This window comes from Mytilus galloprovincialis, chromosome 10, assembly GCF_965363235.1.
Source record: "Mytilus galloprovincialis chromosome 10, xbMytGall1.hap1.1, whole genome shotgun sequence".
NCBI lineage: Eukaryota > Metazoa > Mollusca > Bivalvia > Mytilida > Mytilidae > Mytilus > Mytilus galloprovincialis.
Genome location: NC_134847.1, coordinates 64,317,140 through 64,343,183, shown reverse-complemented (window position 1 = coordinate 64,343,183; position 26,044 = coordinate 64,317,140). Strand labels below are relative to the sequence as shown.

General features: G+C 30.9%; 1 protein-coding gene across 9 annotated transcripts in view; it reads left to right on the top strand.

Annotated features, from left to right (window-relative positions):
- Positions 1-26,044, top strand: part of LOC143048110 (uncharacterized) — a 79,144-nt gene that overhangs the window by 42,701 nt on the left and 10,399 nt on the right. For 8 of the 9 annotated variants that reach the window (XR_012969744.1, XR_012969743.1, XM_076221568.1 and 5 more), the window contains 13 exons: positions 60-249; positions 4,915-4,965; positions 8,659-8,748; positions 10,714-11,472; positions 11,843-11,935; positions 17,439-17,583; positions 18,552-18,627; positions 20,243-20,446; positions 21,067-21,157; positions 22,168-22,257; positions 23,349-23,546; positions 23,848-23,944; positions 24,297-25,880. Coding sequence is in view for 7 of the 9 variants with exons in the window: in XM_076221568.1 (XP_076077683.1) it covers positions 60-249; positions 4,915-4,965; positions 8,659-8,748; positions 10,714-11,472; positions 11,843-11,935; positions 17,439-17,583; positions 18,552-18,627; positions 20,243-20,446; positions 21,067-21,157; positions 22,168-22,257; positions 23,349-23,546; positions 23,848-23,944; positions 24,297-25,880 (3,668 nt within the window). In the remaining 2 variants the exon portion in view is untranslated. The remainder of the gene's footprint in view (positions 1-59; positions 250-4,914; positions 4,966-8,658; positions 8,749-10,713; positions 11,473-11,842; positions 11,936-17,438; positions 17,584-18,551; positions 18,628-20,242; positions 20,447-21,066; positions 21,158-22,167; positions 22,258-23,348; positions 23,547-23,847; positions 23,945-24,296; positions 25,881-26,044) is intronic. The other variant, XM_076221571.1, reaches the window with a different exon arrangement.

Genomic DNA, 26,044 nt, shown 5'->3' with positions numbered 1-26,044 from the left:
AAACATTGTTGATAAATACTTATTCACATTTCATTTACAAAAAATCTTTCTTATTACAGCTTGAAAGCCAGGAAGATGCAAAATTAAGTCAAATATTGTACAAACAGAAACTTCATCAACAACAACTACAGCCTACAAGGCAACCAAATAGTCAGTCACCAAGGCAACATAACAGTCATTTACAGTCACCTGCTAGACAAGAGAACAACTTATCTGCCAATTCTTTTTCTAGCTCTGGTCAACATTCAGGTAAAATTTCAAAAACACACAAATAAGATCAGTTTAATTAAATCCTTGAAGTGTGTATCAGTTAAACACTTCCAAAGAATAGTCAGGTCGGTGCCCACAAATATGATTAATATTCTGTCTATTTCTGATTTAAGGCAGAAGCCTGTAATTCAGTGGTTGTCATTTGTTGCTGTTTGTCATATTGGTTTTGAACATAAATCAGGCTGTTAGATTTCTTGTTTGAATTATTTTACATTTGTCATTTTGGAACCTTTTATAGCTTGCTAAGAGGTATGGGTTTTGCTCATTGTTGAAGACCCTATAATGATCTATAGTTGCTAACTTCTACATCATTTGGTGTATGGTGGAGAGTTATCTCATTGCCAATCATACCACATCTGACTTATATATGGGTTCATAAAATAGAAAGTTTTGCATTTACATAATCTCATTATTATGAATACTTTGTAAGGCATGTAGTTTCTTGTCACTGAACCTGAATGAATATAGATTGAAATTGTCTCATTTTGAGAAATAAACTTTTGTGTTGTCTTACTACACCTGCAGTTGGTTAAGTTGTTACACATTCCATATCCATAAGCTTTTATGATCCTGTACAAAACAAAGCCATATATTAGTTTACCAGTGAAAAACTTTATAGTAAAGAGATAATTGTTTGATTTCAAATTCAAAAGCTAATGTTCCATAATATAAAGTTATAAATTCAGTGTCAATGGACCCATTATTGTTAGATTTCTGTCCATTGACTTATATAACCCATTTGCACTGAGATGTGAATTGACTTCTATCAGTGGACATAACATTTTTAATTTGACTTTTTACAAAATTGTATGTCAATGGTGATAAAAATCTAATGTCCAATATAATCCATTATAGCAATTGCTTGTCAGGGACCTTTGTTATAAATTTGTATTATAAAACTGAGATTGAATTTTTCTTTAGGTAAATAATAGATGATTAGTTCGATTCTTCTGGGACCATTTTATTGATACATGAATAGTGCTAAATAGTCCAAAAGCAATTATCCTGAGAAAGTGAATGTCTAAATTACTGGAAAAAGATAAATATATCAATCAGCTTACTCTATTAATAATAATATGAGTTCTATTGTTAATTGATTTTATACATTTATACATTTTTCCTTTGATCTTACTGCCTAATATTTGTTAAGATTATGGACAAGACTTTAGTTGTTAATTTCTGTGTCATTTGGTCTCTTGTGGAGAGTTGTCTCATTTGCAATCATACCACATCTTCTTTTTAATATAGAACTTGAGTCACTTGGTACTTGAGAATATTAGACAATGGCATCACTTATCAGTGCAGCAATGAAGTTTATTCGATGTCCATCCACATCAATTTATCAATGAAATGCATGCAACTTTAATTATACATCTTATATACAACTCTCACAACGCTTTGAACATGTAAAAGAAGTTTTTTCTGTTTTCATAAAAGAGAAAATCTGTTTTTAACATCAATTTATAGTTTGGTTATTTTTCCTCTCACGAAAATAAATTGCTCATTAAGATAAGTTGGTTTATTTTGTGATTGATGTGTGTTGTATATATTTTTGGGGATGATGAAATATCTGTTTTCTAATGATTCCTGTCCCTCATTCTTTCACAGAATAAGCATTCAATACAGTTTTATTTAATGTCAGGCTTTTTTCACCCTGAACAATTCAAACATGTACAGCTTATTTTCCTAATGCAAATTCATGATTGAAAATCTTCATTTCAAAATTCTGCAGGTGTTCTACATTTTTACATCAAGACTTATTATTTGTTGTAAGGGTTAGTATCTGGAATATTGTACTTTCATTGTAGACTTTTTAATTTAAAAGTCAGTCAAATTATGATAGATATTGTAGCGTTGCCATTTAATAAAATGTCAAGACCAGTTATAATTTGTTTCAATCACAATCGGGAATCAATAGACATAAAAGACCTGAGTTTTGTAATGTATTTTTATTAAAGATTGTCTCCATTGTCTTCATATAGATTATCAGGTACACAAAAGAAGATTTTTAATAGTGTAAACCTGTTTAATCAGGTAAATTAACGATAGGTGTGATGTTTTAGAAGTAAAAAAACAATATTATCTCTAATTAATAGTATCTAGGGGTTAGTCATTTAGTTTTGTCCATCTGTCATAAAAGTTTATATGCTTTTGAGCTTATGGTTGTAAAATGTTTTGTAATATTTAAGATTGTAGGAAGTCAAAGAAAACAGAAGTCTTTTATAGTATAACATTCACAAGAAAATTTATGCCACCACAGCTCCATGTGGGTAATTGAATATTTGTATATGGAATAGTCATTTTGTGGATTTATCTTAAATAGAAAATCTGATATTTATGAATTCTTTAAGTTTTTTTTATGTTCTTTGTTCTCTTAAGATAATCTTCAAAGTATCATTTTCATCACAATACCAGCATGTGTGATCAATGTTTATTCATTTTAAGAGGAAGTGTGGAGGAATTACAACTTTTAAGCTGACTTTTCCGTATGGTTTTTACTCGCTATTGAAGGTGACCTATAGTGGTTGATTTCTGTGTCATTTGGTCTCTTGTGAAGAGTTGTCTCATTGGTAAACATACCACATGTTCTTATTTTTATATTACTCACTTAAGGTTCTTTTATAAAGTAGGTCAAAGTAACCTATTTTTGTAATTCATTTCAAAGAGAAAATAGTAATCATACCACATCTTCTTATTGTTATATTGCTCACGGAAGGTTCTCAAATAAAAATAGGTCATTTTGACCGATTTTTATAATTCATTTCAAAGAGAAAACGGGTCTATTATCACAAATAGAAAAAAAAAAGACTAACAACAGACAGTTGAGTCATCTTTACGATATCGAGGGTAACCTTTATCATTCTTCTCTTTTTAAAGACCATAAAACAGGATTAACATAGTCTAAATGCTCTGATATTGGGTATTGATGAATGAAATAAGATTCCTAGTGAGATAAACACATAAGTACTACATTGTTAAAGATCTTCTATTGAATAATGTTGGATAAAAATATTATTTGAACAAAGAACTCCCGATGGCAATCGTAAGATCTGTTCATTTCAGTGTAGGAGTTGTAATTGGAAATAACTGTATCTTTTAAACTATCTTTGTTTTTAGATTTCTTAACATTTATATACTATTTCCTTGATGTATTTTGATATTGGACTGTATGGCCTAGTTCTTTTTCTATAAAATAACAAATGCAAATAAGAATACTTGAAAGTTTTCAAATGAATTTAAGGAAATAATTTTCTGCTCTTTGGTCTGGTTGTTGTCTCTTTGACACAGTCCCCATTTCTATTCTCTTTATTTTAATATGTAAAAAATTATATAACAGTAAAAAGTACCTCACTAAATACAGGTAACAAAGCACTGTTTTGGCATATACAAAAGTACTATATTTCTATACCTCATTACTCTATCCTTATTTTTTTTAATCTAAGGTCAAAAAATTTTGATTGGTATTAAATTAGAAGGTACAATTTTTGAGAAACTGATTTGACACACCATATAGCTTACTACATAAGCATTTTTTTTTTAAATCTAACAGTTACTGACATAACTATATTTGCACTAAATGCAAACATGTATAGCTTTCTATTTTTGTAGATAAGAACATAGGCTTTAAAAATAAAAATTATATTTTATATATGATGACATACATCTCTAATGAAAGAATAAGAATTGACTGTGTAAACACATGCAGGTGGTAAACTCAGGACTGCACTCTACCTTTTAACCTTTTCATTTAATTTGTACCATATGTTCTTATAAGTAACAAACAATCCCATTTACTATCAAAGGTCTATTTTTTAATTTTCAAGTTTGAAAAATTTTGACAGTATGCCATGAAATTTCTGTGTTTGTATGGGGCTGTAGTTAAAAATAGTGAGAGCAAACTGTTATAAACACATGTATATTTCACCTAATTGATTGATTTTCATGTCAGTTTCTATTTATTATATCAGTTTCTTTATATGGTTATACCATTTTTCTCCATGTTGACTTGTTGATATAGTGATCATGATGTCAGTATTTTTGGCCAGCACCATTTGATCATTGTCCATTTAATTCAGTTAATACCTGATGATTTATGTAGTAATTCAGTTAATGGAGGTCAGACACTCATTGTTTTATAAAGTTCATAGTCGTTTATCAGTGAATATTTTATGAGATTTACTTCTGGTATTTGGACATTATTGAATTGTTAAGCTATTGAAATTATGATATTGATATATAGTTCAACTCATGCTTAAAGTATTTAAGGAAAATATAACAGGTGAGAACAATAACAACTGTTCACAATAATTGTTGGTCAAATTCAATGTACGATATTGTTCTCTGTAAATTTTGAACAAAGTTTTGTGTGACGTTAGTAAGTCAGTTAAAAAAAAGGGTTATTCAATAGATTTGCTCCAGTTTTGGGGTATGATGTCTCAAAAATGTAAACAAGATGTAAATTTGTCAACCACATGTATGTTTGATGAAATGTATGCTTTCAGTTTTCCCGCTAAATTTCTGCATGATCTACAATTTTTTCATTGAAAACAGCAAAAAAATGAATCTTTTGCATGTTTGATTATTGACCTTGTTCTGTTTATCTCAATATTTGAATTGATTCTAAGCTTTCTATTTATTGTACAGAATCATCTCGAGGTCCTCCACCATCAGCCCAGGTAGCAGGATGGATACACAGTAAGTAATAGTATAATTAGGTACAATGATTGATGATTAACAATTCTTTCAACAACTAAACTTCACAAAATTAGTGGCAAGAAAATGTTAACTGGTAGCTTTAAGTACATGTAAGGATATCTTTTTTTCTCTAAATTTGAAACACTATTTTGGTTAAAGAAAACATCTGGATTTCTTATTTTGTTAAAGTAAACACAGACGAAAAAATACAAGAGTCACAATTTTGTACTTGTATTGGGAAGGTTTTTTGGCATGTTATTTCATATTTCACACTTTTCAAAGAAATATTTTATAATAGGTAAAAGTATAAAGTTAACAACTCATGAAAATTTGATTTCTTGCTCTTCCCCTCAATACTATGTATCATTCTTAAAAATGGAGGTGGTTATAATTCATTTATTTTGCAAACACATAGTTAAAAAGCAATGCTTCGTTTTGAACTATTTTGAGATTTTAGCTATAGATAGATCATAATTACAAAATTTTAAGTCTGATAATTTTAAAGTTAATTATTAAAATGAGTAATTTTACATCCTAAGTGGAATGAGAGGTGTCTTGAGTAGGAGTATTTTGGTTGTATCCAGGGTATACAAGAAAAAGACTAACTTTTAATGCAAGACAAAATTAATCATATATTATACTCTTTAAAAAGAAAAACGTATGAGTCTTTGTAAATTCATTTAATTTTATTCCACCCTTATCATTTACCTAATAATCTTATTTTTTTTTACTGTTTTCTTCAAAGAAAATATTTTATAATATTAGTAAAAAAATTCAAAGTTTACGATTTCATTTAGAATTTATTACATGCCCTTTCCCCTTAGTGCTATTTATCATCTTTTAAATGGAGGTGGTAATACATCATTTATTTCACCAAAAAGTATTTAAAAAGCAAACCTTTACCTTAAATTGATATTTTGTATTTTGAAATATTTTGAACAAAAGATCATAATTACAAAATTTTATGTCTGATAATTTGTGAATATTTTAAAATTGCTTCATTATAATGTGTTATTTAGCCTAAGCGGAATCAGGTGCCTTTAGTAGGATGAGTTTAGTTGTATCCAGGGTATACAAAAATACTGTATTACATCACTTTTAATGGAACTTAGAATGAATCATGTTTTTACTCACTGTTGGTCATCTTTAGAATGAGAAAGATGTGACAAATGATACATCTAGTTGTTATGGAAACTTTTACCATTCAATTTTATTCCAACCAATAATATTCCTAATCCTTTCAAGAAGTATTCCTTTTCTGAACTCGAATACTCTTCTTTATTTTATTTTTGGGGAGGGGGAGGAGTGAGGAACTAAACAGACAAGATGGATTTTCTGGAAGCAAAAAGGCTGAAAATGTATTTTATTTATGGAAATGTAATTTATTGGAGTGCAAACAAAAACTGAAACTGTAATTTTTCTAAATAAAAATGGTCAAACATTTCTAGAAGTTTGAGGATATTATAGTAAAACAGGTTAAAAAAAATTATCCAATAGGTTTTTGTCGTTCAACCTACGTTTTTTTTATAAAACTTCCAGGAAGCACTTAAATTTTAAAATTTATATTTCATGTACTGAAACAGAGTCTTGCAAACATTGATGCTATAAATTTTGACATTTAGACAAAAAAAATATTCTGTATTGTCTTCGATGCTTTCTACATTGTTTACATGGAATCTGAGATTTCAGGACAAACAATGTCGGTCAATACAGTACAGACAGTCTTTGTTTTCCTATACAAAGGAGGTTCATATAGTCAACAAACTTTAGAACTTTTTTAACAAAATACAATATAAAGGATTAAAAATGTTCTTAAAACCAGTACAAATGCGAACATAGGTTATGTTATGATAATGTATTTAATTCAACATCGTTGGTTTTCCATGATGAATCAGGTCGCTTGAGCAGGTTGATACAAGCTCCTTATGATGCCATTACCTGTTAAGACTTCAACAAAATCTTCTATTCAATCAATATTATGGTTGTTATTTGTAACAAAAAACTCATAACGAACATAAAGAAGAGACTGCAGACGATGTTCTATGAGCCAAGGTTAACATTTTGTTAGTATGTGAGATAATACCCTCATATTTATTTACATTTTGTATCGATTTAAATGGCTTTATCTATAAACCTGGATTTGAGCCAATGTATATTTTTTTTAAAGAATGATGTTATTAGGGTCCAATAATTTACATTTATGAAAATCATCATGGAATTGAGCCATATGTTTGTCAGGTTTTTTTTTCGGAATCTGATGTAATCTATTATTTGACCATTGGAATTATATTGGTCTGCTTCCTGTTCAATGGTGATTGAGGCAGGGTTTACTGAGGAATAAGAAATAGATAGCATTTAAGTGAAAGAACAAGGTTATTAATGTTGTATCAATTTTGTTAGAACATGGATCACTTTCAATTTGTATTGAACTGGTCATTTAAAATGTGATAAATCTCACGTATTACTTGTTTTGGTTGATAGGTATAATTTGACGTAAATTCTTTTATCATATTGGGTTAGGATAAATAGATCTGATGCTTATTATTCATTTATGCTGTTTGGAATATCTTTAGATTGGCTGTTCCATCCTGTCATCACTTTGGTTTTTTTGCAGTGATTTCTGTAAAGATATTGACTGACAAACTAATACTCTTATTTCAGACTTATATATGCAAATTGATTAGTATTGACTAACAAACTGATACTCTTATGTCAGAGATTAAAATATGCAAATTGATTGGATTTTTGTTCCATTCTGTTTTATTTACCATACAAGGTATTAACAATGACTATACAGAAACAGATCATAGGATTTTTACTCATGTGGTCTCTTGTTTGTTTGAGACTTTAATTCTTGACCTTTAATACTAGAATTGTAGGAAATGGTTTATTGGAGTTCTTCATTGCTGGGAGATTTTTACTCATATGGTCTCTTGTTTGTTTGAGACTTTAATTCTTGACTTTTAATACTAGTATTGTAGGAAATGGTTTATTGGAGTTCTATATTGCTGGGAGATTTTTACTCATGTGGTCTCTTGTTTGTTTGAGACTTTAATTCTTGACTTTTAATACTAGTATTGTAGGAAATGGTTTATTGGAGTTCTATATTGCTGGGAGATTTTTACTCATATGGTCTCTTGTTTGTTTGAGACTTTAATTCTTGACTTTTAATACTAGTATTGTAGGAAATGGTTTATTGGAGTTCTATATTGCTGGGAGATTTTTACTCATATGGTCTCTTGTTTGTTTGAGACTTTAATTCTTGACTTTTAATACTAGTATTGTAGGAAATGGTTTATTGGAGTTCTATATTGCTGGGAGATTTTTACTCATATGGTCTCTTGTTTGTTTGAGACTTTAATTCTTGACCTTTAATACTAGAATTGTAGGAAATGGTTTATTGGAGTTCTATATTGCTGGGAGATTTTTACTCATATGGTCTCTTGTTTGTTTGAGACTTTAATTCTTGACCTTTAATACTAGAATTGTAGGAAATGGTTTATTGGAGTTCTTCATTGCTGGGAGATTTTTACTGTTATGATGTCATGTTTATTTGAGACTTTAATTCTTGACTTTTAATACTTGAATTTCAGGAAGTTGTTCATGGCAGTTCTGCAGTGCTGGGAGATTTTTACTCTTACGATGTCATGTTTGTTTGAGACTATTTCTTGACTTTTAATACTTGAATTTCAGGAAGTGGTTCATCCGAGTTCTCTGGCGCTGGGAATGAAATCAGGGCGACTCAGTGTAATGACTTAACAGTACAGGATGTAATTCATGAAGGTATCAAAATATCTGTAAAGTCTTTTACCAATTTAGTAATTGTAAATCAACAAATGAGAATAAACTTATCATAGATACCAGGCTTAAAAATTTGTACGCATCGCTTGTCACACGTTTTATTTACAAAAGACTCATCAGTGATGCTTAAATCAAAAAAGTTAAAATGCAAAATAAAGTCCATAGATGAAGAGCATTGAGGACTCAAAATTCCTAAAGGTTTTACCAAATACAGCTAAGTTAATCTATTGAGAAGTAAAGGTAATGAGACGTAAGTTTATGAGGAAAAAAACAGAAAATGCACAATAATTAAAAAAAAATCTTAAATTTCTAAATGTAGGGCTGTGAATTTTTCATTGGTTTGGAAGCATTTTTTATCATTATACTAGAGCACCATTAAGGTCCTGATATGTTACACAAATATTTTCTAAGGATGAAGTATTTCGAAAATTTCACCTCATTTTACATGTGAACTGTCCCATATTTGGTCATGTGACTTATTCTATTTAAAAAGTCATAAACGATAGATTTATTCCTGACAATATATGTGCATGCATTACTACATGTATTTGTAACTAAAATTTTGCATGTTTTCCATGAGATCATGAATAGGTAATGTAATGGGAGCTTGGTGGTAGGTTTTCTTAGCTGTATTAAAAATGTATTACAGAAAATGATTACATGAATATTGCAAAGCTATGTATTCCACGTTCTTTTGGTTGTTACATTGAAGTTTGAAATCAATGCTATTCCTGTGCATTTTTCTAAAAAATTAATGGCTTCTGAATAGGAAAAAAAAAATAACATTGATTTAATTATTTTTAGATTTAAATTCAATGAAATGATTTTTAAATTTTAAATTAACCTGACAGAGGAAGTGATTTTTTTTCTTGCACAATCATTTCTGGGTTTATTGTCCAATTATTGGCTTGTTTTTACGGTCTACTTATTCATATGTTCACTGTGATCATACATTGGCCATCTTTACTGTTTCCATACCAGCTGAAGGTTATAGTTAGGGTATAGCTGTGAATCCTTCTCATGAAAGCAATTAATAACATCATTAGAAAATCTTAGGAGGAATACATAACAAATATAGATATTAGAATGAAATTTTAAGACCAGTAAGAGCACAGGAATGGAAAGGTTCAGATTTCTTTATTTATAGAGCAGTGCTTAGTTTTCAGGTTCAAAATTCAGTCTGAAAATCGTTAAGGGTTGACTAGAACTTAAATATCTTAAGTCATGTCAACCATGTGAAAAAAATAACATCAGTGTGAGAAATGAGATAAATTACACTTTCTGATAGTCCATATGATGACATAAGTCTACATGTATATATTTCGGGGAAAGTCTAATTAGCAAAATCATTTTACAAAGATTGAAATATAAATTCTGACCATAGATATTGATTTTGGGGTGATTTTTGGTCAATTCTAAACATAACATTATCTTCAGTTTTACTTGGCTGAAGATCCTACTCCAAACATTTTGTACTGTTCATGACATTTATAATGTAAAACCATCAGTTTTTGTAGGTCCTATTATGTTTCAATTATTACCACTACAATCTACACTTGAAAAATGACTTCCTTATTACTTGTAAAGATCGTTTTTTTAATCTTTTGTGGTTTTCCTAAGTTTTATGGACATAATGGTAGCAATAAAAAAGTTATAAATAGAAACAATGGTCTTAAATTGATCTTATTGGATAAAACTCTTTAATAATATGTGGAATAGTCTTATTATAATACAACATTTTTTATGCAATGAATAAAGTTTTATGGAAATGGTATTGAGTTTTCATGCTGATACATTGTACTAATAACAATGAAATCAAGGGAAAAAAAGGAAGATAAAAATATAATCTGTGGAGCTTTCAAAAATAAGTAACACAATTCTATTTTGGTATGAGAGACTGCAGATTTAAAAATTTAGTTATTCTAATTATTTTTGTTTATTTTGTAGAGTATGAAACCAGAAGCCAGACCAGTCTACTTGATTCAGATTCAATATATTTACCAATCAATACAAGACCAATGACCGCACCTGCAGTATCTAATTCCTCTCCTGTTGCTAATTTTCAGCATGTTTTGAGACGTGAAAATCGTCCTGCAACAAGTGCAGAAAATCGCTATGAGGCTTATGACAGGAGAGTTGCAAAGCCTTTAAATCAGGATGTAAAAAGTAAACCAAATTTTCAGGTATCACCGCCTCAACAGTCTGGGAATGAACCTGCAGTCATGACAAAACGTTCAACACCGCCTGTAGCTCAAGCACATGACTATGACACAAGTCAAGAAGTTTCTCAAATTGAGGAATTAATTGCTTCTCCCCCTACAGAACATGTTCCTGAGCAAGAATTAACAAGCATAAAAGATAAAGTAGAAAAACGAACTAGAAAAGCTACTGGGTCGTTAAAACGTTCTTCATCTAATGAAAAATCTCGACCCCAAACTAGTTCAAAACGAACTACTGTGAAAACAACAGACTCATCTGGTGCCAAAAATAGTGCAATACCTGTGTCTCGTAGCACAAACTTATATCGTACACAGTCAGACTATATACCTGGCAGATATGCCCATAATGCAAGAAAATCTGGAGATTCGACAGAAACAACTGATAAGTCAAAAACTAGGACAAGAGAAACAAGAAATAGTGTTCGCGATTCAGGATTTATATCTCGTCCCGTCAGTGATGCTGTTCTCGAGGAATATACACCTGAAGGTAAGGAATCTATGGTGGTAAACCAAATGTTTTATAATTTTTAAGAAGAAAGAATATTCTGGGATGGATCCAGGGTTCTTGAAAAGGGGAGTTTATTTACATAATGTTGAAAATAGCACCCAGTGTAGCAAGGTGAAACAAATTTGGATGATTTTATGCACACACAAAAAAATCTCATCAAAAAGAAATTAAGGCCTCTATACCATCACAAGAATCTAACACTGATATTATATAAGAAACTAATGTGATGTTGACTGTTAATATGGTTAAGTAAATAGATAAACGAATTAACAAAGACACAAAAGAAATATCTGTGTTGCAGTAATTGAATGATTTACTCATGAATATTTATAAACTAAATTTTCACAAGTGACTCAAGTTCCAAAAAGTAACCTAAATGCTGCTGCGTATGAAGATTTTATTAAAACCAAAGAAAAAGAGAAGTTCAAGAAAAAAAGGAAGGGTGAGCGTCATTTCTAGGACTATAGCTTGGGATCTTTGTGTTTTATAGATTACCATCTCTTTTCTTTATTTCAAAATACATGTAGATATTAGATTGGTTTCAGTACTACTCGTTATGTCATAATACTCTTAATACTTTTCACACAGGCTCATTTCATTTCATTATAGTACATTCACAAGTTAATCTTTTTATTTTGTTCCCATAAAAGTATATTTTAACTTAAGATCATACAATAAATAAGGCATTTTGATGTATATTGTTAAAAACTGATTATAATTTATTTTGATTTTATTCCATATCAATTGTAACTCGGTGCAGGTCCTTAGAATTCTTTTAAACTTTCATTTTTTTATTTTCTGACATTCATATTTACTCTTGAATTCTTTATCAATTTTAACGTACATACTGACAAGCATATCCTTGAAGGTTATAAGTAAATTACAGATATGTAAGTGTTTTGTGTTCCATGTCAGAAATTGTCACCTAAACATAATTATTTTATTGAATATTAAATTTCCAGGTTTGAGTTTTTATTGATATATTTATTTAAACTTGGTTACACTTGTAAATTTTGCATATCTAAACAGAATTAGATTGTAAACAAACTTAAAGTGTTGTTGATGGTTCAGTTTCTACATTGTTATCTCTTTGAAAGTTTGATATATTCACATTTATTCCATACAAGTAATTTACTCTTTTACCTCCAAGATACTTTGACACATTGCCAGGTGTGTGCTGGTATAAAATTGAGAATGGAAATGGGGAATGTGCCAAAGAGACAACAACCATAGAAAAAAACAACAGCAGAGGGTCACCAACAGGTCTTCAATGTAGCGAGAAATTCCCGCACCCGGAGGCGTCCTTCAGCTGGCCCCTAAACAAATATATACTAGTTCAGTGATAATGAACGCCATACTAATTTCCTAATTGTACACAAGAAACTAAAATTAAAATAATACAAGACTAACAAAGGCCAGAGGCTCCTGACTTGGGACAGGCGCAAAAATGCGGCTGGGTTTAACATGTTTGTGAGATCTCAACCCTCCCGCTATACCTCTAGCCAATGCAGAAAAGTAAACGCATAACAATACGCACATTAAAATTTAGTTCAAGAGAAGTCTGAGTCTGATGTCAGAAGATGTAACTAAAGAAAATAAACAAAATGACAATAGTACATAAATAACAACAGACTACTAGCAGTTAACTGACATGCCAGCTCAAGACTTCAATTAAACTGACTGAAAGATTATAAAATACTATAATAATGGTATACATTCAATGATGCCTCAAGTCATTGTTATTCCTAATTTGTAGAAAGTTATTAGCAGGACATATTACCACAAGAAAATAGCCCCATTAAAATTTGGGACCAGAAAAATGCAAAAAATAAAAAAACAGACTTGGCCCCAAAAAAATAAAAAAATAAACCATGCAAACAGGCTTGCCCCAGAAATTGCAAAAAAAAAATAAATTAAAACCACTTTACAGTAATCTGTTTGTAGACCCATTATCCCTATAATAAGGTGTGAATAATAAGTAACCTGATTTAGATTTTAAAACCTGCTGTTTGTGTTATGACTTTCTTTATTGACTTATTAAATGTATATTTCTAGCCATCATGTAATGGGGTGATAATCAGGTGATATGGCACATGTAGTAAATACACTTATAAATGGCTTTGTTTACCAAAACAAACTTTTGTCAATCCTTATTTGGTCAATATCACTATTGCAGAGAAATCAGGTGATAATTAGTGGATGTCAATTAAGTTTGTAAAACAATAATCTGAAAGAAATAATTCTAGAAAGTTATACTATTGTATGAAGCTAGGTGTCAAATATCAGAAGGTTATCTGATGAAGGTTATTCCAGAAACATATTATGCAGATAGGAATAGGTATCATTATTTTTACTAGTCATATTTAAGGTGGTACCTAACACTACAGGGAGATAACTCTGTATAAATCAGCTTAACACTTCAATTATGTTAAGAAAATATTAAGCTTCTCAATGATCAAAATTAGTGTTTGTCAAACTGCCCTATGCAATTTTTTTCGAGTAAGTGTGTGGTTCAATCTTTTTTTTTTTTTTTTTTTTTTTTAAGAAAACTTAATTGGAATGTTTCTGAAAATAATGTTGGTAAAAAATACACAGTATAAATGTTTTGCATTTGAAGCACTTTTCTGGATTTGCCTTCATCAGGACCGCTCACACCAAACATAAGAAAGCCTGGTTTGTAAAAGTACGTAGAAACATTTGTAGCTCTACGACCAAAAGGGATAAAAAAGGAGTAGCAAGAAACATCACTTCAAGATGTCCTATATTTTTATCTAAGACATCTACCGATAATATAAGTACATTTGCAATACTGTAAATGCAGAAATTATTGTGATGTTTTTATTATTGCCAAAAATGCAACAGGGTTATAATCACTATAATTTAAACTCGCATTTTTATTTGTTTTTAGAATAACAAAAAACTGAATAATTAGCCGTATTTTTCTGAATATCGCAAAAATCAAAATCGCATTTTATTTTAAAATGACAAAATGGCAATAATTTCTGAATTTACAATAAATTGTATATAAACCTCAATCAGGTATTTACTTATACAAGTATATATAACTGGTATGGAGTTAATCTTATTGAGAATGTATGTGTGTTCCAAAATTGTAGCTATATAACATATATAATGCAGGTTAAATCACCCTACATAATCCCTTAAGTTTTACTAGTCTGTTTACTAACAACTAGTGTTGTGAGGTATATAGACTACAATAAAATATTGAATCGTGGTAGAGGAAATAGATTTGGCTATTTAGATGTTAATTTTAACTTCACATCAATAATTGGATTTTATTGAAACATGGGACATAAAGGTAACTAATTATTTATATTGAAATCAAAGTAGATGTTTTGTTCCCATTTAATAAATTATTCATTATTATGGTATAAACATATTAGGTCTAGGTACTGTCACTGATATTTTGTTTTGTATTATTTATAATTAGTTAACATGTTTGAATTATATTAAAAAAAATCATTATGAACTCTATACAACTTTAATTTTGCAAGTAACAATGTCATAATTGACCAAGAAAAGTGATATGTTTTGACGATTTTGAATGTTTAAATTTATGAAGTATTGTATCCTTTCTGACTTTAACCCCATGCCATGCTAAAAAAAATGCTGTTTGATATATTAGGTTTCAGTTTATAATAGACTTTTTAACTCTTCTCACCTCTAGTCTGCCCTTTATTTATGATAGTCTCATTTAGTTCATTGAATGATAATATTGTAATGATGAGTGTCTTTTTAAAGGTTGGGGACTGCACAAACAAACTTTAATTCACAGTTTTGCCCTTGAGTATTGTAGTTTTTTTCTTCTTAACCTGTTTCCTTTTAAAATGTACTGTGGATTCAATATTATTGGTAAGATATTAATTTTTAAGGATTTCCTGGGTGGAGGTGAACCTCAAAATTTAGTGTTCAACAAATTACTATTTTTTTATGCAGACAAAATAACAAATGGCAAAACCATGAAATTAAACATTCGTGCAAAATTCAACACTAGTTTGTTCAGAGTTCATCAGTTAACTAGATGCTTAAGATTTTCAAGGTTGTAGGTCAAGGTTATCATTCAATTTGAATATATTTCGACTTAAAAAACCTACTTAATACTAGTAGTGCATTTTTTTTATTCTAAAAATTACTTATGGCCTTTAAAAAACATTGGAAATACTTCTCCAACTAATTTACCATAGATTTATGTTAATATAAAACTAAATCTGAATGATATATTAAGAGAAAGTCATTTAAACTGAATAATTATACATTGTTAATGTGCATACAACAATCTGACTTAATATTCTCTTTCATCTTCTCTGCAAATTCATATGATAAAATATAACTCAGATCTATAACTTATTCACAGTGCTATAAATCTGCTTTGTCATCATCCAAACTCTGATAGAATCATGTTAAAAGTAATTAGTTATACATTATATATTCATTTATGTTTTGCATCAAGAACTAAAAAGTGCACACAGCAGGTATAGGCGGTATAACAGATACATCTAGTTAAATTTGATACACAAACTAATGTTGTTTGGATCCTGGGTTCTCTAAGCCTTCTTCTGATGCTGGCATGATTGTGCTGAAGTTATCAAGAATAAGTTGATTCAGGAGTAATGCCCACTGTTAACCTTCCTCTATATTGTCTGGACAAGTCTCAAATCATACCAGCATATATTATTGTCTCCTAATTATCTCTGGTTATTTTGCAGGTTATTTTCATGACAATGATAGGTGCTTCTTTCTAATCATTTCACATTGATTTTCTTGAATGCCCTTTAGAACTTGTCATTTGCTAAGGGGGGTTTAAAGCACCATACATGTTCAGTGAGCTTTTACCAGTGGCTATTTATAGAGCTTTTGGAGTAAATAAAATACTTTGAATGACTATGCTTGAGTTCAGCCTAGATGGATTGTTAGGGAGGAATGTAATGCTGACTGTACTCACCTACAGTTATAATGATATAATAGTTCCAGTTTGTCAGAAGACAAAAGCTGAGAACTTTTTTCAAAATGACTGATGACTGATTTATTTTAAGCTTTGCAATGTGTTTGTCACATGAATAATAGATCAGTTAGTATATAAATAATATCACTTTCCTAATGAAGTTGTGACAGATTATATATAAGAATAGCTGTGTCAATGATAGTTGTCATGAAAGGTTAAGCTCCCTGGAAACAACATCATAATAGATCTGGAACTTTGGTGATATTTTTATTCAGTGTTCTTGGTGACATTTTGTAATGAGAATTGATGATAGTTCTGGGATACAATGTACCTAGATTTATAGTCCTGAAGTTGTTTGATCTTAAATTAAGGTTGTATAATGATTGTTTGTTCAGCAAAATTTACTACTCTGTGTAATATTGTAAACAGTTAGCAATGCAGAAGATCATGGATCAGATTTATCCCAAATTAATTAAATTGGGATTTTAACAATTTACCAAGTGCTACACCATATACATGATATAATAATACAATCAATAGTGTACTTAAATTAATCTGTATGTGAAATAATGCTGGTTAGACACATACATTAAACCTTAACTGTTCATGTAAAGTTTATATGCATTTAAAGATTATATAATCTCCACTAAGTGCATTGCATATCTATATTTAAGGTGAAGATGCTTATTTCTATGCATTATTTCTTTATCTGTATGTCAGCATCAGGCATTGTCCAAGTAACAATAAGGAATAAACATCAGCAAGAAGCCAACTAGATATATTGTAGTTGGCCAGGGCCAGAATCTTTAGCATTCTGGGTAATATATTAAAAGAACAAGTACCAAAACCCTTTGTACTGATAGAATTGTCTCAAACAGTAGGTATTCAATCAAAGGCATGATGATGTTTTCATATTGTATTGTACAAAACATGACATACCTCTAGATTCCAAAAGAGTCACTGTCCCTTTGTTTATTTGCAGAACATAAAGCAGCCATAATGATACAGACAAGATGGCGAGGGTACTGGACAAGACAACACCACCCTGAGGCTGTGTCAGTGAGGAAGGAGATGAGAGCCAAGAGAGCTGAGGATCATATCGTTATCCTGAGATCAGAATTAGACAAGTATGTTAGATTGCTTATAAGAGAATTAATAACAGAAGTTTCCGCAAGTTGTCAACATAAGTTTTACATTTGAAGGTTTCAAATATTTTTTTTTCTGGCTCCACTTTCAGTCGTCATTAAAACTGCATTTGCGACCATCAAATCCTCAATCAACTGGGCAACTCTGATAATGGAAATGGGTAATATGTCAAAGAGACAACAACCCAAACAAAGAGCAGATATCTGTTGACTAAAGTTTACTAGTATTTAGATTTCAGCTAGATAATTGAAACAATAGACGCCACCAATGTTATTAACAATTAAAAATTACAACACTTTTAGCCTTCATTATTGATACAATTACATGAATGCTGGAATAGAAATGATGTCATTTTGACACAAACACTTAAGAGACTTCCAGATTGTCTAAAATTACTTCTGATGAATATTTGCCTATTATGAAATTAAATACTCATAATTGTTCTAAGTTACTAATACTTTGTATTGAAATACCTCCAAATTTATCAATGAGTTTCGTGTCTAGATTAATAGTTTAAAGATAGCCTTACTAAATATGATTTTATAGAAGGTTTACAATAAGTTAAGTGTTTGATGTTGTGTATGAAGCATAAAAACAAACATCTCTCAAAGTTTCATTTAAATACAATCAATACAAACCAACTATAACCTGCTAATATATTGATGTTAGCTTCCAAAATACAATTTAATCACATAAAGCAAATTATTTCAGCAGGTTTTAAATGTTTATATTTTGCTCGTTTGATATTAATTTTGAGATATAGATTTCTACATCTGAGGATTTTACATGGGTTTCATGTTTCACTAACACGTAAACTTAAATGGTTAATTACATGTGTTTGAAAGAAGTTGATTTCAGGTTAGATTTGCTGTGAGTATGTGCATGTCTCCATCACATACGGTAATGAGTTTCCATTTTCATTTATGAAATCAATTCTTTTATTTTATAGACAAAGAAAACTTTATGAAGATGAAAAACATCAGAGAGTTTTACAACTAGAAGCCTTAAGATATTTGTGGAAAGAGGTTTGTACTTTCTACATTGTTTTGCAACTTTGTAGAACAAATGCTTAAGGTTGTCTAATATGTTATTCAACTAGTATGTCATTGGCAGTGTTTTAAAACAGAGATTTAGACCCTCTATTTATAGATTTTGGTGATATAGATGAGTGCCAATGAGACAACTCTCAATGCAAGTCACAATTTGTTATAGAAAACCATTATAAGTCAAAGTCCAGCCTACAACACAGAGCCTTGGCTCACACCGAAGAGCAAGCCCCAAAAATTACTAGTGTAAAACCATTTAAACTGGTAAACCAAAGGTTTAATCTATATAAAATACAAGAAAAGAGAAACACTTATGAACCACATCAACAAACTATAACCGCTGAATATTATTAGGTTCCTAGCTATTTCCCCATGGAACCAAACACACTGCTATTGCTAAGCTTTTTTCCTTTACTGGTGTGGAAAAACGTCCTACATGATGATTCTATTTATACCAATCAAACACATCCTGTTTTACACCGTCCTCATGATGATTCTAGATATGCCAATCAAACAATCCTGTTTTACACCGTCCTCATGATGATTCTAGATATGCCAATCAAACACATCCTGTTTTACACCATCCTCATGATGATTCTAGATATGCCAATCAAACACATCCTGATTTACACCGTCCTCATGATGATTCTGTACTTTAGTGGGTATCATCATGGGACGAAGAATGCAAGATCAATCTAGAACTATTCAACTTTAATACCGGATGTAATTAAATTCTTAATTAATGCTATCAAACTGTATATGAACAATTATTCTAAAATAAATATGTGAACATTACATAATGGAGGCATTATGTGAACACAGTATTAAGTTATTGGTCTCCAATGATGAATAATAACTTGGTTATTTTGAAAAGAAATGCTTTCATGTTATATATTAAACCATTATACTGATAATAAAGAAGTAGGAAGAAATCAAAGGGTTATTAAAACACAAAAAAAGACAAAAAAACAGTACAAAACACAATGTAGGAAACTAAAGACTGAGCAACACTAACCCATGAAAAGCTGGAGGTGTTCTCATGTGCTCTCGAAGGATAAGCAGATCCTGCTCCACTTGAAACACCATTTGTTTCCTGCAAATTAAGAACTGATATAACTATATTGGCTATATTTTTTCCTTAAAAGTTTTTTCAGTGGTACTATGCATTGGATGGGTGTTATATAGTGACCTGTATTGTTAAAACACTATTCAAATATTCAAATATCAAAAAGAAGATGTGGTATGATTGCCAATGAGATAACTCTCCATAAGAGACCAAATGACACAGAAATTAACAACTATAGGTCACTGTAAGGCCTTCAACAATGAGCAAAGCCCATACTGCATTGTTGCCTTAGAAGGCTCACATTTAACAAACAGTCCAAAATGTTCATATGGAAGCGCACATGCATATTAATTGAACTAACATAAAGTTTAGATGATAATAAAGTAATGGCATATAAATTCAAGCAGATTCAAATGAGCATCTATGTTGTACAAAATCATACCTTATTGAGGCATTTAACAGTTTTATTTTAACTCAGAATCATATTGATGTCTAAATTTTTAGTATGACTTGTTTTTGTGATTCCAGGTACAGTCTTTACAGAGTTGGAAGAACGAGGTGCTAGATTCTCAGTCATTTAAATCTACAAATAGACATGACGATAGCTACAGTGAGGAAATACAAAATACGCTACAAGCCATGGATACAGGAAGATCTAGTCGGCATGGTAACACAGTAGATATGGAACGTCACACAGAACTAGAAAAAGCATGTGCAAGTTTGCAAAACCAGGTATGACTTAAATTAAATGGAACTTTTGTTAACTTTAAACTTAAGTAAAAAATATTCAGCCAACAACATAAAGAAAAACAACGCTTACTTCTAAGTTTGTATGAAAAAGAAAAGATACTGACAGTAGAAGAACCTCATGGGTGGTCAAGGTAGTTTAAAACCTCCAGCGTTGTTGATACCAACCCATATAAAGCTGTAGATAAGAACACATTGCTATCTGTATTTTTACCTGAGTCACTAATGGCAAATCAGGTCTAGTAACTTCTCCACCTCCATCCAACATTCCGTCCTTGGAGAGAAACTTCTATCAATGTGTTCTTGGGGTTTATGAAAGGGAATTATTTTGTATTTGGTCTGCAGCTTGAAAATGTTTTTTTTTTTTTGTGTAATGTTTTTAACATCTGTTTTTTAATGTTTTACTATTCATGATTATGATTATATTTTATGATTCAATAGGGACATCTTATGTTCTCCTTATTTTTAGCTCTACATCTAAATAAGCTGTGTCAAGTGACTTGTCTCTTTCACAAAAGACCTACATCTATGTTATTTTTTAGTTACACTTGAATATATTGATGCTTATGTCTTGGATCCTAAATATTTGATTATTTTTCCTATAGGTAGCACAGTTATCCCAAGCTTTACAGTCTGTTTCAAGTGTTGTGTTCCAGAGTGGATATTTCAACTCCATGGATACTGGCAACAACACTTGTAAGTGGTATACTTAATTTTATCACAAAAGTGACCAAAAACAAAAGAAATATTGAATTCCTCACAAATGTGTCCACATACACCACAAACTATTTTGTTCCTTACAAAATGTGTCAAAACATAAATAGATATTTTGTCTCTGACAGAAGGCAAGAAAAACACAACAAAATATTTTATTTCTTACAAAAAGTGACAAAAACACTACAAATTATCTTATTCCTTGCAAAAGTTGATAGAAATATAACAAAATATTTTATTTTGACAGAAGGTTACCAAAAACACTACACAATTATTTGTTCCTTACAAAAGTTGACAAAAATGCTACAAAATATGTTTTTCTTACAAAAGGTGGCCTGAACAAACAATATATGTATTTTTTTTTGTCAACTTTTCTTCTCACAAAAGATGACAAATTATAATAAATCATTTTCTCCTTACAAAAGTTGACCAAAAACACAACTAAATAATTTGTTCCTCACAAAAGTTGTCAAAAACACAACTACCGGGGTAAATATTTTGTTCCTCACAAAAGGTGTCAAAAACCCAACTAAATATTTTGTTCCTCACAAAAGGTGTCAAAAACACAACTAAATATTTTGTTCCTCACAAAAGTTGTCAAAAGCCCAACTAAATATTTTGTTCCTCACAAAAGGTGTCAAAAAACACAACTAAATATTTTGTTCCTCACAAAAGGTGTCAAAAACACAACTAAATATTTTGTTCCTCACAAAAGGTGACAAAAATATAACAAAAAACAGGGACCAAAACATGACAAATTATTTTGTTCTTTACAAAGGCGAATAAAAGAAGCAGAGTACTGTGTTTCTCTCAGAGGTGACAAATAACACAATATAATGTTTTATATACCAAAGGTATCATAAACACAACAAATACATGTAGTATAAAAAAAGTAAATAAAACCACATTAATATATTTAGAAATATAAAAAGATATCAAATATATTCATCCTGCTGTTTATTTTACTTAAGTTGCTTTATTTCTATTTTCAGCTCTAGAAGGAACCATTATGGTAACTGGTTATGACGATGATGATGATACATCAAGTTGTGATGAAAACACAGAGACAGAAGCAAGATGGGGTAAATACATTAAATCTGTAATAAAGAGAAACCAAACTCGCAGAGATGATTCTGAAATTATGGAGGTTGTGTGCTACAAGGTTCATTATCATAAAATCATAAACATTCTAGGGTAAAATAATGAAGCCAAAATTGCAAATATACATTCAATCACCACTTGCTAATAAAATCATCTTGATCTTAAACAAAAAGCAATCAATATTTCAGGAAATTTCTACCTGGTATAAGACAACACGTTCAGAAAAATGTTCCATTTCTTTAGTTTGTTATTTTAATAGTTTGTTTATTTGAAAGGTTTTATTCTAGATAGTGTTAGCAATACAATACATGTATTGTATAGGGTTCAAAGTTACAGGGATGTTAATTGGGTGTGGTTGATTAAAAATCTCATTATGAGCCATATTTTATTATAGTTCAAACAAATCTTGCCTGCAATCCTCTGCTTCAGCTGATAAATCATAAATCTTTCAACATCAAGTTATATATTTTAAAGCCCACCAGAGATTCTTAAACACACAAAAGTTCTTTCATTTCCTCATGGACAAGGTATCTCCATCTTATTAAATATTTATCATGTGATGTTCTGTTTCATCAGTACATATACTAGATTCAAGATAAGACATATCACTAGTACTAACTTATGTATGTATGCAGGATTATAAAACTAGTCTATAGTTAAGCACCATATGCTAGCATCTAAAGGTCCTTGAAATATATGACATATGATTGCTGTATCCTTGTCATATAGCCCACATCTCCTTCAATATCAGATGAATATTGTCTTGAAAGTTTGTTCAGATCAAATTTTAAAATAAAATTATAGTCTAAAATTGTATTTGTATTGAAATTACTGTGGATTCATATATTTTCACAGGCATAAACTTTTTTCAAATTAGAAAAACTTACATTTTTATCAATATTTGATTTCATGATTTTGTCAAAATCTACATATAAAGATTTTAGAAAATTTGTAGTTTGTTGAACATTTAGATTTGTGGTTCACCTGTACTTACAGATCCCCATATAAGAATGAATCCACCGTATCTATTTGATAAAATGTACCTTATTAATTGAATGATATTATATTACAGGAACAGTACCACACTCTTTATCTCCCTTCCCATCAGAAGAAGAAGAGGTATATTTTATGAGTGTTCCACAGCCAGGATTCCCCACACCACCAAGAAATGTCAAGCTGGAACACAAAGGGAATAACTCTGTAGTGTTGTCATGGAACCATTCTAAAATTCTAGATAACATGAATAGAGAAACTAGTAAATCTATATTGGGTAAGTTGCTATGTATAATGTTGCTCTTCAAAGACTAAAGCACAACTAATAAGTCTTAAGTAATGTACTTGTATCAAGAATTGTAAGGTATTGAAATTGATATTGCTATTTATTAAAAAGTTTGAATCAGGAGACATTACCAAAGATGATATTAGCATTTTTCATCCAATTTCATGAACATTATACCATTTACTTTTTTCTACTTGAATATTGTGTCTGTAACCTTAACGATTTTATATGTTAGATTGCAGAAGTGAAATTTAGAAATAGAATTTAATGCTTTAATTGACTTTATTTTCAGGGTACAGAGTGTTTGTAGATGAAAATGCCATATCTATGATTCCTGCCAACATGCAGAAGGCATTATTACATGGACTAGATACAAATCACACTTACAAGTAAGCTATTTAGTAATGAGCAATATATATGCATGCTAAAATTACTCAAATGCACACACATATATGTACAAGTCAGAGAAACAAATTTATTTAGAAAAGTCATAGCAAGACATATATGTAAAAGTAACTGTATTGTATAGGAATAATTCTTGATAAGCATTAAAGTTTGACAGAGAGAGAGAGAATAAATACAACAATAATAGCTTATGTTTTTGTCATTTGAACTCTAGTGGATTGTTGTTACTTTGTCTCTTTGTTCATGTTGCCTTATTTTTATAATATCTAAAAAATAGAGAAGCTTTCAATTTACATCAAGAAAAAACATATATTTATCTCTCTTTCTTTTCAACAGATTATATGTGAAAGCTGTGTCTGCTCTTGGTGAATCTAATATGTCAAATGTTATCATGGCTGCCTTGTCAAAAATTTCTGGTAAAAATATCAGGACATGTTCTTATAGCAGTGACAGTGATAATAACAGATCAGATGATAGTGAAAAGGAGGCTGACCTAGATTCAACTGAAAGTTCTGATGTCACACGTTATAGAATGGAGAAACAGAGGCGACAAAAACGAATTAAATCTCCTCGTCAAGATAGGAGAATTACACAAAGAAAGGAATCTAGTGCAAGTGATCAGGATCCAGTCAGGGAACCAGAGCAGTCAAAGTCATCCAGACCAAGTTCAAGGTCAGGTTCAGCTGCAGATGGAATTTTTATACAGCCTAAGCTACATACACATAAACGTAGCCGTAGTAGAGATTCCAGGGGTCAGTCTCCTGATTCTGAACTGAAGGATCAGCATGACTCTTCATCACAGAGGAATCAACCTAAAATATTCCAGCCATCAAGTAGTAAACAATCCCCTCCAGCTGGCAGTCAACATCAACACAGGGATTCATCTATAATGGGATCTAAAATGTCAGAAACTTTTACTATTGAGACACAGAATTCATTGATGCAGGTGATTTCTGCAGCTCATAGCCAAATTCAAGAAAGCCATGAAAAATCAACTAAAGGTCATAAAAGGACTCGAAGTAAAGACTTGGCATATTATGGAAGTTCTGAAAGTGTTCATACAGCCGAAAATGCACCAACTTCCTCCCCAAAGCCATCCAGACGAGATAGTTCTGGTGGTAGGGGATCAGATAATGATAGTACAAAGAGTGAAAAAACTCATAGGAGAACAAGCAGTAAAGACTATGAATGGAGAAAAGATATTGACAGTAATACCCATGCTAAGAAGGGTGAAGGTCATGGTGTTCCTGTTATTGATGCCAGAAGACGTCACAATTCTGGCAGCCGACCGAGTAGTCCTGCTCCTTCAGATGCATCGGAAAAATCTCTTCCAGATAAGAAAAGGACAGTAGCAGAGTTTCTTGAACACAGGAGCTCTACAAAATCAGCTGGTCAGAATTCTGAGAGAAGTCCATCAGCTGGAGGTGTGGAATACAGTGAAACACATACAGCAGCCCTGCCCCCTCGTCACAGGAAGTCAAACAGCAGTAACGAAGACATAGCTTCCGATGTTAGGAGGTCACCATCTAAGAATTCCTCTCCAACCTACAGTGACAGTAGACGTAGAGCTCATTCCAATAGCTCAGATCCAGATTTAAGTGAACTCCAATCTTCATCTGCAGCAAGACAGTTAGACATGGAGAAAAAGACAAACAGTGGTATTGTTAGCAAACTTTTACAAAAATTACAAACATTTTCCAAAAGTCAGGAAGAAACATTAAGAGAAAGAGGACATAAAATAAAGAAAAAGTCAGAGTCCCAGAATTTGAACCTAGAGGAAGGAAGACGACCGAGACGAACGAGTGGGAGTGACCAAGACATGAGTCAGGATTCTAAAGGTGTACCACAAAGTGATAGTTCTTCTGGTACCCAGTCTGATGATCCACAGACGGCCAAGAAACCATACCAAACACACAGAAGGTAAGTTCTGAGTACCAGGTGGGAAAATCAATACATAGATTACTCACTTGTTAAACACTTTCTCAAATATTATATACTTTGGAAGAAAATGTTCTCTTCTTTTAAGGGTTTTTGGCAACATATCCCTCAAATCCAGAATGATTGCTATATTAAAGATAAATACA